The 14,610-nt window shown below is 44.8% G+C and overlaps 1 protein-coding gene across 1 annotated transcript; it reads right to left on the reverse strand.

The window, feature by feature from the left end:
* Nucleotides 1-1,623: 1,623 nt before the first annotated feature.
* On the reverse strand, nucleotides 1,624-13,178 carry LOC141929423 (ovoinhibitor-like). Its single transcript, XM_074838831.1, has 16 exons — nucleotides 13,068-13,178; nucleotides 12,236-12,255; nucleotides 11,246-11,382; nucleotides 11,001-11,061; nucleotides 10,353-10,486; nucleotides 9,862-9,916; nucleotides 8,700-8,836; nucleotides 8,208-8,268; nucleotides 7,287-7,423; nucleotides 6,775-6,835; nucleotides 4,715-4,848; nucleotides 4,579-4,639; nucleotides 3,196-3,332; nucleotides 2,748-2,808; nucleotides 2,288-2,403; nucleotides 1,624-1,790 (listed from the first exon to the last, which is right to left on the reverse strand). The coding sequence occupies exons 1-16, from the start codon at nucleotides 13,120-13,122 to the stop codon at nucleotides 1,736-1,738; spliced, it is 1,422 nt and encodes a 473-aa protein (XP_074694932.1). The 5' UTR covers nucleotides 13,123-13,178; the 3' UTR covers nucleotides 1,624-1,735.
* Nucleotides 13,179-14,610: the final 1,432 nt, after the last annotated feature.

Here is a 14,610-nt window from a genome sequence, read left to right on the forward strand (position 1 = left end):
GATCAAGTACGTCCTCAGCAAGTTTGCTGATAACACCAAGCTGTGTGGTGCGGTCAACGTGCTGGAGGGAAGGGATGTGGCATCCAGAGGGACCTGGACAGGCTTGAGAGGTGTAACCATGTGAACCTCATGAAGTTCAACAAGACCAAGTGCAAAGTCCTGCACATGTGTCAGGGCAATCCCAAGCACAAATACAGGCTGGGCGATGAGTGGATTGAGAACAGCCCTGAGGAGAAGGACTTGGGGGTATTAGTGAACAGAAAACTGACTATGAGCCAGCAATGTGTGCTCGCAGCCCAGAAAGCCAACCGTGACCTGGGCTGCATCAAGAGAAGTGTGACCAGCAGGTCGAGGGAGGGGATTCTCCCCCTCTACGCGGCTCTTGTGAGACCCCAACCTGCAGTGCTGTGTCCAGCTCTGGGGCCCCCCAACATCAGGACATGGGCCTGCTCGAGCGGGTCCAGAGGAGGCCACAAAGATGATCAGGGGGCTGGAGCAGGCTGAGAGAGTTGGGGATGTTCAGCCTGGAGAAGAGAAGGCTCTGGGGAGACCTTACAGCAGCCTTCCAGTATGGGGAGGGACTCTTTATCAGGGAGTGTAGTAATAGGGTGAGGGGTAAAGGTTTTAAACTGAAAGAGGGTAGACTGAGATTAGATATAAGGAAGAAATTCTTTCCTGTGAGGGTGGTGAGGCACTGGAACAGGTTGCCCAGAAAAGTTGTGGATGCCCCCTCCTTGGAAGTGTTCAAGGCCAGGTTGGATGGGGCTTTGAGCAACCTGGTCTAGTGGAAGGCGTCTGGGCCCGTAGCAGGGGGCTTGGAACTAGATGATCTTTATGGTCACTTCCAACCCAAAGCATTCTACAATTCTGTGATCCTTTTCCTACTCAAATGGCTTTAGAAGGCAGGCAGCCGCAGTGATGTACCAGGGCTGTCCCCCACCCCAGGGGTGATTTCTGCTCACCAGTCCTGGAGATATTCTGTTGCATTAATAAATGAAGATATTTCATGAGTAGACACTTCTGTTGTCTGTGACCCTGGAAAGAGCTTGACATTCTCCTCCTGTAGATTATATCCTATAAGAGCACTCTACACTGAGGACAAATTCAGTGGGGACAGGCTAGGATCACCTTTCCTGACAGCAGCTGCTGCCTCTTAACTCTTCCATGGGACAGGCTGCACAGGCAGTGGGAACCAGGACCTCTTGGCTAGGCAGCCAGTTTCCCTTTCTAGCCCACAGAAAAAAAGCGTTCTTCTTGAGAGCAAACTACCACTTACATCCTAGACATTGTCCTGTGGAGGAGTTAGACCATGCCCTTGAGGTGAATGTCTCCCTGCACTGACTATAAAGATGGAGTCCGTGATCAGGTCGTACAAAGACATTAATGGGTAGATGAGACTAATACTGACAAGGAGACTCTGAGAAGTAAGGAAGTGCCTGGGAGCTCCAAGGGGAGGCCAGGCCTTCATCAGAGCAGGGATGGCACCGACACGTGGCAAGAAAAGATTTACCCACATTGTCTAGTAGAGCAGAACAACAGAAAAATACATATGCACCACTAGAAGTACCGTGTCAGGGAGGAGAAGGGGCAAAAGGGATGAGGTGTGGTACCGAGACAGAGAAATGTTGCCAAGAGAGTTTATTGAACAAGTGCTTCAGGGGCTAAGGAAATGAGACAAACTGAAGGAAAGTTGCTGGGGAAGATCAGCCCATGGGGAAGTCACATGCAAGGCAGCTCATCTTCCTGGGCATTCAGTGATACTCATGAGGTTGAGAGTCCTTCTGCTTTTCCTGGTGAGAAAAGGAGAGAGAAAGATTAGACACAGCATATTCAGTACTGAAGCCCTGTTCCTCACTTCACTGGCCCAAGTGTTGGCTTAGTGTTGACTGGAGACAAAGAACAGTCTCAAAAGCCCAAATACTCCCTTTCATTATTACCATAAAGGAAAGATGAAAGATTTCACACATTTGATACAATCCATTTGGTTTGGTGAACTACTTTCCACATGCCCTAACGAACCTGTGGGACAGATTACATGCTGGTGAAAATGAGTAAAACATCTCTGAAGTTAACAAACAGGAGACCACGTACAGATCACAGAAACATGTCCTTTGCATTTTCCCTTAAAATGCAAAAAAAAAATCTGCTTGCAGAAGTCACGGTGCACCAGAAATGTCCAGTATATGCCCATAAGCATTTAATCAAAAACACATTATGAAAACAGCTCTGCATCTGTAGTAGCTACAGGAATTGCTCATGAAAGGAAGGGGTTTACTTTTGTACGTACACATAAGCATTGCAGAAGAGACATCTGTTGCCGTATGTTGTGCCATCAGAGCCGCAGTGGGGCGAATATTCCATGCTGCATATAGAAGAGGGTTCTTGAAAGTCCTTGCAAAGATCCTGCACACAGAAGATAGACATGAGTGTCTCTGCCTGAGAGCAAACCATGGCCGCCCAGCATAAGGAATGACACCGCACTGAGACATGAAACTGACTGTAACATCATAACAACCAACTCAAAGTTTGTTCCTGGTGGCAGATGTGACCTTGTACTGTTTCTGCTCACTGTCACAGAGCAATGCCATGGATGTTGGCTGGTTTATGACCAGTGTGAAATTCCCAAGGGATCTCCTCAGGTCTGCACACCACCACCCCCCCAATTTGTAACCCAGAGCAGAGGACAGTCCCCCATGAGTGTCACAGACACTGAACCTTACTCTTTGTTCCCATCATTTCCCACTCACTTTTGCAGCATTTTCTTCACAGCGTCCATTGCTTCTTTTGCCAAGATTGGTCCGATGTTCCCTAGAGGAAGGAGAGACCGTTGTTAGCCGCAACCTTCCCCATTACAACCGCAGTGCAAAACCAAACCTCACTCCCACATAGTGCACGGGAGATTTTTAGATAAACTAGCTCAGCATTGCCTGCACCGCACTAACAAGAACATGCCCCTATGGACCAGGCACATGTCTTTTAGAATAACACTCTCCCCAGTTGATGCATCCCTCTTTGAGGGGCTCTGGGGTCAAATGCTCTTGTCAAACACGAACCAAGGCAAGCAGGAAAACGGGGGCTGATAGACAGGACCCCTCCAGCACACGAGTTTCAGAAAGCACCCTTGCACATTACTCAGCCCTAACAGATCCAACCACCACCACTGTAAATCCCCCAGGGAGAAAAATGAGTACTTACAGATTGTGGGCACACAGCACACACTCACTAGCGTAAGTGACACCATCGGTACCGCAGACAGGATCGTAGATCATCGTGCAGATCATCGTCTGTCTGCCATCCTTCATCACGTTAGTCTGGTACTGGCTGCAGTCAAGCTGGGGAACAAAAACAGCAAAAGCTCTGGCACAGGCTCTGCTGAGCAAGGGCGCCCAGAAATAACCCCCCATGTTTATGCCTCTGCCTTTTAGGATCTGCCATAGGACAAATTATGGTTATGTACTAACTCATTCTTCATGGAAAAATAAAATTTCCTTTCACAGCCTTATGCTGGAGAAGACTTAATCAAGGCTTGAAGGCAGACATTACTCATTCAGCTTTGTATTTATCATGATGCCCCCATACCTTACTGATATTACAAAATGCAGCTCAAAAACAATCTTCAAATCAAAATGGCATGATTTGTGCACTTCCTGCAAGAGGGCCGACTGTGACCAAGGTGTTTTTCATGGCCCACAAGAATGGAGGGGAGATGTGCTGACGGGCCTTTTGTTGCAATAGGACAGCTCCGAGTGTTGAAATCTGCCAGCAGGACTGACAGCAGTTGAAGCTGATTTACACCAGTTGAAGAACTGGCCTTGTGTTTTAGCACTCCCAGTTTCTCCAGTGTGGAATCTTCCTCCCTGATTTATGTATCTCACCCAGTCTGAGCACAGAGCGTACTCAGGAAACAAAGGAATGACATTTCATAGTTTGTATAGAAATGAAATATCTGACTCGGGATGCTGACTCTTTCAAACACATGCTAATGAGATGGCTTTGTTCTTCTATTCCCCAGTGAGTGTAAATAGTTTAGAGCTGGCCAAATATAGTTAATCTGGTATTTTTACAAGATTCTTTGTTAGTATATATTAGATTACATTGCATTTACAAAAAAACCAGAGAGGGGTTTGAATCCCCTGCTACATTAGATATCAGCATTCAAAACACAGGCAATTTTCTAATCTTTGCAGAACATCCTTTTGTAAAATGGAAGCATCCAGGAGGCACTGGGTACCCTGGGTCCTCTGCGTCCCCTTCCCATATTACCAAAACAGACTGCTAAGTTTCTGCAGCAGCTATGATAGAATGCTGTGGGAAAGGGATTTCTTCTTATAAAGTCTTAAACCATTTATACCACCTGTCTCATAACTCATTCTTCACCTCTCCTCTCCTCTTTCTTTTCCTGACTGCCAGCAGGAAATGGACAAGGTTCCTACTGCCAGGAGGGGGATACTCACCCGCAGAAAGAAGGACAGCACAAGCTGTGGCCCCCAGTGCAGGCTACACCACCAAAACCAACCACCATTTATACAAGCAATCAGCACCAGCTCAAGTTCTTATTTTTCTTTAGATTTCACTTACTTGGGGAACTTCCTCTATGCACCTTCCATCATGCCTCTTGGCAACACTGGTTCCAAATTCGCTGGAAGAGAAAGCAGAGTTAAAAATACTCAACAAGTAACTGCTGAGCAATTGAGGGGTGACCTCCAGGGCTTACACATTATGGGCGCACAGCACACAGTCATTGCTGTAGGTGACACCATCTGTCCCACAGATCTCGCGCAGGATGAAGGGGCAGGCTGCGATGGCTTCACCAGTTTTGGTATTGGTCAGGTATGCGCTGCAGTCAACCTGGGGAGATACGGTAACAGTGCTGGGTCAGCTGCTGGGCGGTGGAAGAGTGCCTCATCTGCAGTCTCTCCACTCTAACCCTCCAGATTTTAAAGGTTTCTGCCAGAGGAAAATTAAAATCATAGAATCATCTAGGCTGGAAAAGACCTTGAAGATCACCTAGTCCAACCATTAACGTCACACTGGCAGTTCCCAACTACAGCATACCCCTAAGCACTAAGTCAACTTTACTCTTAAACACCTCCAGGGATGGGGACTCCACCACCGCCCTGGGCAGCCCATTCCAACGCCTAACAACCCGTTCTGTAAAGAACTACTTCCTAATATCCAGTCTAAACCTTCCCTGGCGCAATTTGAGGCCATTCCCTCTTGTCCTATCCCTTGTTACTTGGTTGAAGAGACTCATCCCCAGCTCTCTGCAACCTCCTGTCAGGTAGTTGTAGAGGGCGATGAGGTCTCCCCTCAGCCTCCTCTTCTCCAGACTAAACACCCCCAGTTCCCTCAGCCGCTCCTCGTACGACATGTGCTCCAGACCCTTCACCAGCTCTGTTGCCCTTCTCTGGACACGCTCGAGTAATTCAATGTCCTTTTTGTAGTGAGGGGCCCAAAACTGAACACAGTAATCGAGGTGTGGCCTCACCAGTGCCGAGTACAGGGGCAAGATCCCTTCCCTGTCCCTGCTGGCCACGCTATTTCTGATGCAAGCCAGAATGCCATTGGCCTTCGTGGCCACCTGGGCACACTGCTGGCTCATTATCAATCCCCCCCAGGTCCCTCTCTGCCTGGCAGCTCTCCAGCCACTCCTCCCCAAGCCTGGAGCGCTGCTGGGGGTTGTTGTGGCCAAAGTGCAGAAAAGTTTAGAGGTTCTTTAAGTTTAGTCTTTCATTAGAAATGAAATAATTGCAGTTGGGATTGGTATTGTCTACTAACAGAGGGAAGAAAGGAACAGCTGGCCAAAAAGATTCTTTTCCTAGAGTAGTACCTATGCAAGTTGTAAAACAAGCATTTAACCCAAGGAATCTGATTTAAAGTGTTTGACGTTAAGTCCAGCTTGACATAGGTAGCGAAATCCAAGATTTTGTTTCAGCTTTTTCAAAAAAGCAGCAAGAACGTTTCACCAGCTGTTGTTGCAAAAATATTTACAACATATAAAATCTAACAGTTTAAATGTTTGAGGATAAACAGACAAACACCTATTGGGAGTCAGTCTGCAATAACTAAGCATCACTGACACTTCACTGTCATTTCCCATAGTTTCCCCAGTGCAGTGTCTATTACCCCTCTTTCCCACGTGGTCCAGGAGCAAATTAAAGCAAAACCAGCAATTTAACAATGTGTCTTTACTACAGAAAATATATTGTGGTCCCCCAGGATGCATGAAATTATTTTTGGTGCTTTAGAGCTGCTCTGCATAAGCAGAATAAATGTGCTGAGTTATTATCAGCGCATATTGTTACTGTGCAGGATAATAAAGCTATTTTTGTATGCATACCTGAGAGCAGATTTTTCCTGGCTGACCAGAGTATGAGAATTTTTTAACATGCCTATCTAGTGCAGTGGAAATCCTAGCACTGAATGAATACACAGACATCTAACACAGCCTTCTGTCTTCCTCTCCTACTGTGTTAAAATGGGCTACATGGTTCTTGGGCTGCCTCTGATGATTTTGGTTCAGAGATCTGCAGGACTGGGACATTTTGTTTCTGAAGACCCCTCCTGTTCCCATTTGTTGTTGCCCTCATGCACAGCACATTGACAGCAGCCGCTGTGAGCAGCTAGGGAGAAGCACAGCACCAGCATGAGTCCCATCCATCACCCCTCCATGCACCCAGGAGCACAGTGGTTACACCGAGCCCAGACAGGGTCTTCCTGGAGACTGGACAGAGAGTAGGAGATGGCGCTTATTTTATAACCAGTTACACTTACAGGAGTACTTTCCTCCTTGCATCTTCCCTCATGGCTTTTCTTAACGTGAGTCCCGTGTTCTCTGAAAGGGAGAGGTTGGTGTTAGCATGCTCACTGGCTAAGCCCTGTGACACCCAGGTGCCACAGAAAGCAAACCAAATACAGAGACAATATACATGATAAAGGAGGCATCTGATTGCCTAATGAACCAGTTTCTCCCATTCATTAGCAAGCATAATCCTAAGTGGTAACAGACTTATCAGGTCTCCTCAGTGTGTGCTATGCAGCAGCCCCATCTTTCCTCTGTCCAAATACCACAGCCCTCAGTGTGCTCAGATTGAGAGTTGACTCTCCCACAGCTCCCCTGAGGAGCACAAACAGAGCATCAGGGAACAAAAATCAAGGTGACAGGAACTTCAGGAGGTTGAAATAGAAACAGAGACATATAGATATGTTGGTATCAAAAGAAAAGTTGTCAGGAGCACTAACTATGGCTAGTCACTTCAAAAGGGAGTCCTATGTACAGTACTTACAGGTTATGGGCACAGATGCTACATTCGTTGTCATAAGTAAATCCGTCTGTGCCACAAACTGGGAGCAGGATCCTTGGACAGGGTATCCTGGATTTGCCACCCTTCATCACTCTTGCTGGGTATTGACTGCAATCGATCTACAAAAAGCAGAAATGTCAAACCTGGGGAAGTCCTTGTTCTCCAAGAAAAACCCCAACGTAACCTCCTGCCATGGCTTTTATTCCGGGATGCTGAGACAACACTAGTGCTACATCTCAGTTCTCTCAAAACCAGGCTGAGTCAGTTCTGCACAAATCCTCTCATGCACAGAGGGAACTGCACAGTTTGTGAGATGCCAGATCACTAGGGTCAGTAGCTAGGTCAATCCCAAATGCAAGATACGCCAGAAAAGCAAAAAACAGATAAAACATAATCCCCTTTTCATTCTGCAGTATAGATATACACAAAACACCAAAATCATGAAGGAATTTGGATTTTGCTGACAATGCATTTGAAGAGCATCCTCAAAGGAAGATCTAAGCCCAAACTGACCGACTTCCACATTGATGTGTTGGCATGTCCTAGACACCAGCTCTAGAAATTCTCAACTGATACACTCAGATCAAAACTTCAGGTGTGCTCCATACACCAGAATATATCCCCACCCCAAAGGTTGGTGTAGGTGTGAATTCATAATGAAAACTCTGTGCCTAGCTCCTATGCAGCCCATTTGCCAGGGCTGTGCGGGCAAGGAGGGCCTGAGGACACCTGCCCCAGGACAGATGGATTTTCTAGGAATCCTCAACACAAGGGGCTGACAAGACTTAATAGACATGTGGAGAAAGCCAGGCTTCAGGCCAGCTCACTTTCAGAGTAGATGTAGCTTCAGGGAACCTTTCAGTTGATACAGGAGGAGAAATATGCCTTATATTGAATACTTACCTCAGAAGTCTCTGGTCTGCATTTTCCCCTATGCTTCTTGTTAACATGGGTCCTCTGTTGTCTGGAAGAGAGAAACACTAAAGTCAAGGAACTAAATACTTAACCTCTTGGTCACAGTCACATGCAAAATGAAGCAAACCATGGCTTCAGACTCTATAAGAGTGTATCAGAATAGCTACATTACATTACGCATTAACAAGATCATCACATCTTCTCATAACATGCAATTTATAACAATATTCTGAATTATTCCTTCCTCTGCTCAGTCGCTGCCCAGCCCACAGACTAACCCAAGGAGCTGCCACCTGACTCTTGAAGGTTTCGCCTCATGAGCACAAAGAAGGTATCAGAAGGAAACTCAAGGTAAATCCAAACCCAATCCAGTTTCTAAAAGACTCGAAGACATAGGCATAAGCAGAAATGCAGAAGGATGGTTCTCAGGACTGCAAACCATTGCTGGCTACTTAGGAGTACTCTGTGTATGGCACTTACCCATTGTGGGCACAGATCCCACATTCATTATCATATGTAACACCATCTGTGCCACAAACTGGATCCAGGTTCCTTGGACAGGATACTAATACTTTGCCATCTTCAGCAGTTACTGTTGGGTACTTACTGCAGTCAATCTGTCAAGATAAGGAGAATTAGCTCTGGTGGAGCCCTTGCTATGCGAGAAAAGTCGATGCAAAACCTTTTCATCCTCTATGTCAGCCTCCATTTTTTCTGCAACAGGACAAAGCTCTGATACACTGAAGCTAAGTCTTCAATCAGAAATGAGCTTTCTGAATATTATCCTAGTTCTCTAGGAGTCAAGAAAAAGGACTATCTTGGAGAAGGGATCCTTGAGACAGAAGAACATGTACAAAATTTTGGGCCCGTTCTCATAAAAAAAAAAAAAAGGAGTCTTGAATTTAGTTGGAAATACTTTTCACTAGCTGGAAATCTGACTAATACTGTTTTGGTTTGTGTTGGTTTTCTCCCCACTTCTCCAGCTCTGTGATTACTTATTATTTCAAATTCCCTGTAGTTAAGCACAGGATTTGAAAGGATAGAAGAAAAAATGGTTATCTATCAGTCAGAGAACGGACTTTCTACATCACAGAATTTTGATGCTGAAATATAGAAGCTTCTCTTCCTGAGGCACCAGACTGTTGGCCTCATACAAATATACAATGAACTGTACTCTGTAAATATGTATGCTTAGTGCTCTGTGTCTGTGAAAGCAACCAGCATGGGAGTTTTGAATCCCTACTGCAAAGGGTGGAAACACTTGTGATCTCCAGAGAGAAAACTGCCAACCTGGACAGCACGTTGGCAAGTGAAATCTTGGGCCTCCCCTTCCCCTGAGCACAAAAGCCAACTGAGTGTGTTGGGAAGCAAGTTCTGCAGCACTGGCTCACTGCAGCTTCTCATTTCATATCCATCTCCTTTCTCCTTCGTTGGTTTGGTGTCATATGCATGGGGTGACCCTCTCTTTGAAGCAAGGAGGATGCAAAATCCACCCTTGCTGTGCAGAAAAACAAAGCATGGACTGGAAACCTTGTAAGCCTTTTCATATGGTCCTCTTACAGTTTCCTAGGGGAATCTGTGGGGTTCTCAGGATTCTATTAACAGCCCTAAGAGATCGATTTTTAATTTCTATTGCACTTACAATCTCCTGCTTGCACTCTCCATCATATATTTTGCTAACATTGGCGTCATGTTCCCTGAAAGAAATAAATGCTTTGGTTAGGAAGCCTTGAGAATAACTTTTCCCATTACACTCTAGGTACTGCACCAAGAAAGCAAGGTCCCACCCGCCTTGAGGGACACTACAACTGCTTGACTTGTCTGAATGCACCCCACAGATGGTAGCAGCAAATGCACAGTATTTCTGTATCACATGATAATTAAGTGTTAGGAGTAATTAGGTGTTATAAATAACACGTTAATCTGTTCATGGCTCTGCTCTGGGTTGTCCTCTGATTTGTTTGTTTGTGATTCCCCTCATGAGCATAGACAGAAAATGGGGAAGAAAACCCAGGCTGGCTAGAGAGACCTACAGAGACCTGCCTTAAGAAAGACTAGTGTTTTACAGAAGTGCTGCTGAGAGCCTTAACTATTGTTAATTATCCAGAAGGATGTTCTATGCAGAAGACTTACGCATTGTAAGCACAGAGCCCACATTCATTGTCATAAGTGAAGCCATCTGAGCCACAGACCGGTTTTAGTATCCTTGGGCATGCTACCAGGACATGGTCATCTACCACAGTTCTTCTATACCTACTGCAATCGATCTGTAAAAATAACAGGAATAAAGAAAAAAAAAACCCACATTTTCAGTATAAATATATGACACTCCTATGTAGCTTGTTTACTGTCCCTCAGCCTTTGGGGACAAATCAAACTAATTCCACTATCAAAAGTGGAAGCCAGAGTCAGTTCTGTGGGAATTCTGTCCTGCTTAAAAAAAAAAAAAAAAAGGCATAGCAAGAAGACTGTGGATTTTGTGAGCTCCTTCATAAGACTCTGCTGGAGCTATCCAGGTGGTGAGATCCAACCTTCAGACAACACAATTTTTTCATTTTATTCCCAATTACACAGGCTAGAAGTAGAAAATTGCAGGGAATTAGAAAAGTGCGGAGACATGGTACCAGGTAGACCCAAAAAACTGTCTCATCTTTAGTTATCATCAGATTTTAATCCCCTTTCAGCTGTGCAGACCAGCTGTGCACGTTCTGTTTTCCTCAAGTGGTGTTTGAACTGTCCCCTTTTACAGCCAACTGAAGTCTTCCACGGATTTTGTCTTACCATGACAGGTTTCGGCTCGCATTCTCCATCATGTGCCTTCTCCACACTGGTCCTGTGTTGCCTAGAAGAAAGCAGACCTGTGTCAGGAATCGCAGAGAGCAGCATCACCTCGAGGCTGACAGTGTCAGCACCCAGCTGCTAACTCACATGCTTCTCTGCCCAGTCCATCTTTGGGGGATGAAGCTACCACCCTTACCTGGAGCCCCTGTCCCTGCAGCTTCTGCTGGGCTTCCAGCAATACTCACTTGTTGTAGAAGCAGATCCCACACTCATTGCTGTATGTGGTGCCGTCGGTGCCACAGACTGGTTTCAAGTCCCTCGGGCAAGCTACCCAGACTGTCCCATCCTTGCCAATGCCACTGGAATACAGGCTGCAATCAACCTGTGAAAGCAGCACAGAATCAGCCCCAGTGTTGGCTCCCTCATGGAAAGAAACCCCCATGCAGCCTCCCACCACTGCAAGCACAGTGCCTGGAGCTCCTACCAGGAGGTAAATTACAGGTATTATTTTGAATCTGCTCAGGCAGTTAGGAGGAGCGAATCATCTCTACAGAAGTTTCTGATTCTGCTTTCCTGCTGGGGTCCAGGGGAAGCACGACACAGAGGAAGGATTGCTGTGCGTGAGACAATGCCTAATGAAGGCAGCCGGTAATTGGGAGCTCGGCTGTACACCAAAGCCCCTTAGCTCAAAATCTGATCATTTCAAATCATGCTGCAGTCTCTGGTGAGTTACAGGAGTCTCGTAACTGCGTGGGAAGAACCTGCAGATAAATCCGCTGCACAGACCCTGCTGTTTTCCTCTCTATGACATAGGTATAGGAAACCTATGCAAGGAACACAGTTCTGCAGGTCTTACTGTATAGAAAAAAATTATCAGAATCACGGTCTTTGATGCTTTCAAGCATATAATCTTAAAACACTATTCCTCACGAGGAGGTAATCTACTGCCTTTGGCTTAGAGTAACTAAATTATGTCTAAGAGTTAATATAATAGGATTGTATAATTATGTTTCACTTTCTTCACTTTATTTAATGAACTGAAAATATTGTAAAAAAATGGGGGACTTTTACTTTCTCGTGAAATTGGCAATATCATTCAATCACACACTGGCAAATATTGTTTGAACAGCTAAGCTTTCATTAGATTTAATCCACTTGCTCATCAGGTAATTACATACTGTTTCTACTTTACCAGAAACCTGGAATAGAACAGAATAAATAGATCTGTAGCTCACCTCAACTCCAAAGGCAATACCTGAAAGAAAAAAATGGAGACAGAAAAGAAAAAAAAAATTATTAATATGCAGAGAAGATAAATGTCAATCTTTTCATGAAACTGTTAAATTCAGTGATTGTTGTTGACCAGTTTATTTGGTTTAGGAAAATATGGAGTTTTACATTATGCCAATAAATGGTCATAGGATGTATTAGAAGCTACTAAATAAAGTTTAATTGCACTTTTGAGGGGAGATAAAACAGGGGAGAGTGCATACATTAATCCATCCCTAAGATGTTACAGGGAAGCGATACAGGCACTTTCAATTCAGTACTCCTGGATCTTAACATCTTCTAAGAGACTTTATATTTGACTTTCAACAGTTTGGACATGTGTGTTTAAGATGACTGCTGACCACTGACACTGTTCATCTCCAAACACATCCTTCTCAGTTACCAGGAACAGCACAGTAAACTTACAGAGCAATCCTAGAGGTTAAAGTTTGCATTTATATTGTTCACATGGGTAACGATGTGACTCTAATGATTTCTAACAGTTTTATTTTGCCCTGATACACAGTGCTCCCATGTGCAAGCTCCTGCCCTGCACTAGGACTGCTCCTTCAGCGGTTTGCTCCTACAAACCAAGAAGATGAAAACAGTCACTTTTACAAGGTTTGCTGAAATCTCAGTCTTGAAGTCTAATTTTTTTGCTACGCTCTCTCAGGAAGAACATTTCTTCATGGAATAAGGCTCTCCTCCACATTACAAGACCCAAATACTTTTACCAAAATGAAAAGTCAACTCTGATTCAGCTAGATCAATCTCTGCAATATCCCAAGAAATACTCACCTAAGGAGCAGCAAAGGGCTAGAGCCGCCTTCACGAAAACCCCTGTTACCTTCATGGCAGTCAGAGGTCCCGCTCCAGTGCAGTCTGCTAGCTCTCTGTGCAGGAGAGGAAGATTGCAGGTAGGAGCAGGAATATATAGCATGCCACGATATCAAGTGGTCCCACCTTATTAGGTAATGTTCCAAGTCTGTCATCAACAATCAAAGCCAAAAATATATTTACCCAGCTCTAGATTTCTAGGTAATTATTGACACAGGTTTGTATGCCAGGAAGGGGCCTTTCGCCTGGCTTGAGGGACGTGGAGCATGCCAGGACCCCTCTCCTCCCGGATGGATCTGACCCAGCCCTGGGCTGTCCCTTGCATGGCTGCAGCACGTTTTAGGCTCACATCTACCCTGCAACTGGCTAAATGCAATTAGATCTTTCTTTTCCTCCTTTGTAGTTTTCAACTGGGCTGCCAGCTGATAGCCGAAACCCTCGTTATTTAACCTCGGAGCATGATTTTGTACTCTCCACTGCTGTATTTCATCCCAGTTTGAGTCCAGGCAATTTCAGCCCAGAAGGTCACCCTGCGCTCTGTGGGAGAAATTCTGCTCTTCTGTTTTAAAAAACTCAGCAGTGCCCCACTCCAGGTGCCAACTTTTTCTGTACTACAACAAGGAGTGAAAATATTAAGTTTGGTTCTAAAATCCATCTTTTTGACTGTTCACTGGTAACTCCCATGGTACCCTCTGCTCATCTGCTACCATCTTCCCCACGGGCAGTTCCTGACCCACCCCACCAAGCCTAAGTGATACCATCCCACAGGGCAGCAGACAAAGTGCTTTTGATGTCTGCACAGACTAGATGTACTCTATTTCCTTTATCTAGGAAGTCAGCCAACTCTGCAAAGATTGATATTAGCCTACACATGGTTTCCTTCCTGAAAATTCACTATGTACGTTATTTCTTTACACTTTATATCTTTAGTTTTCTTCAAATTTCTCCTGAAGGTTTGCCCACTATTAAGGTAACAGAACTTGGATTGGTCCTGAAGGCTTTTTTTGTCCTTTATGTAAAGAGTTTTTTGGCAATTCTTTGCATTGTTCTCAATCCCCGTCTTCTCAGTTGGGATCCTAAATTCTCCAAACTTCTCACTAACTTTTAATCTTTCAAATTCTGTACTTGGTAATCAAAATCCTTACTTGCAGATCTATTTTTGACATAATTTAAACAGAGTGAGCTTGTGTTGAATCATCCCAGTTTTATTTTCTAAGGGAAGGATATCTCCAACATCTTTCTCACTTGAAAAGCAAATCCACAACAACACGATTTTGGGGATTACCTAATGGAAAATTCTATTTGCTTTCATATCCATGATCTCTGATAATATTAGTAGTTTGCAGTGTGCATCTGCAAAGCTAAAGTCTCCCCAAATGCCAGCATTTACAGCTACATTAATCTCTAGTGACATTAGAGAGATCTCTATTCACATACCTTGTTTTCATTTCCTTCCACCTGATATTCAGCCCCAGATGTCTCCTGCCCTGTCCCTTATCTCAGT

This window comes from Strix aluco, chromosome 13, assembly GCF_031877795.1.
Source record: "Strix aluco isolate bStrAlu1 chromosome 13, bStrAlu1.hap1, whole genome shotgun sequence".
Classification (NCBI taxonomy): Eukaryota; Metazoa; Chordata; class Aves; order Strigiformes; family Strigidae; genus Strix; species Strix aluco.

What these genes read in the sequence shown, in the direction of transcription:
- LOC141929423 (XM_074838831.1), bottom strand. Translation starts at nt 13,122, where the DNA reads ATGAAGGTAACAGGGGTTTTCGTGAAGGCGGCTCTAGCCCTTTGCTGC. An exon ending in GGGCTCTGTGCTTACAATGC is followed by an intron (nt 9,917 to 10,352) that starts GTAAGTCTTCTG and finishes TATTTCTTTCAG; the next exon opens with GGAACATGACGCCAATGTTA. An exon ending in GGGATCTGTGCCCACAATGG is followed by an intron (nt 8,269 to 8,699) that starts GTAAGTGCCATA and finishes TCTCTCTTCCAG; the next exon opens with ACAACAGAGGACCCATGTTA.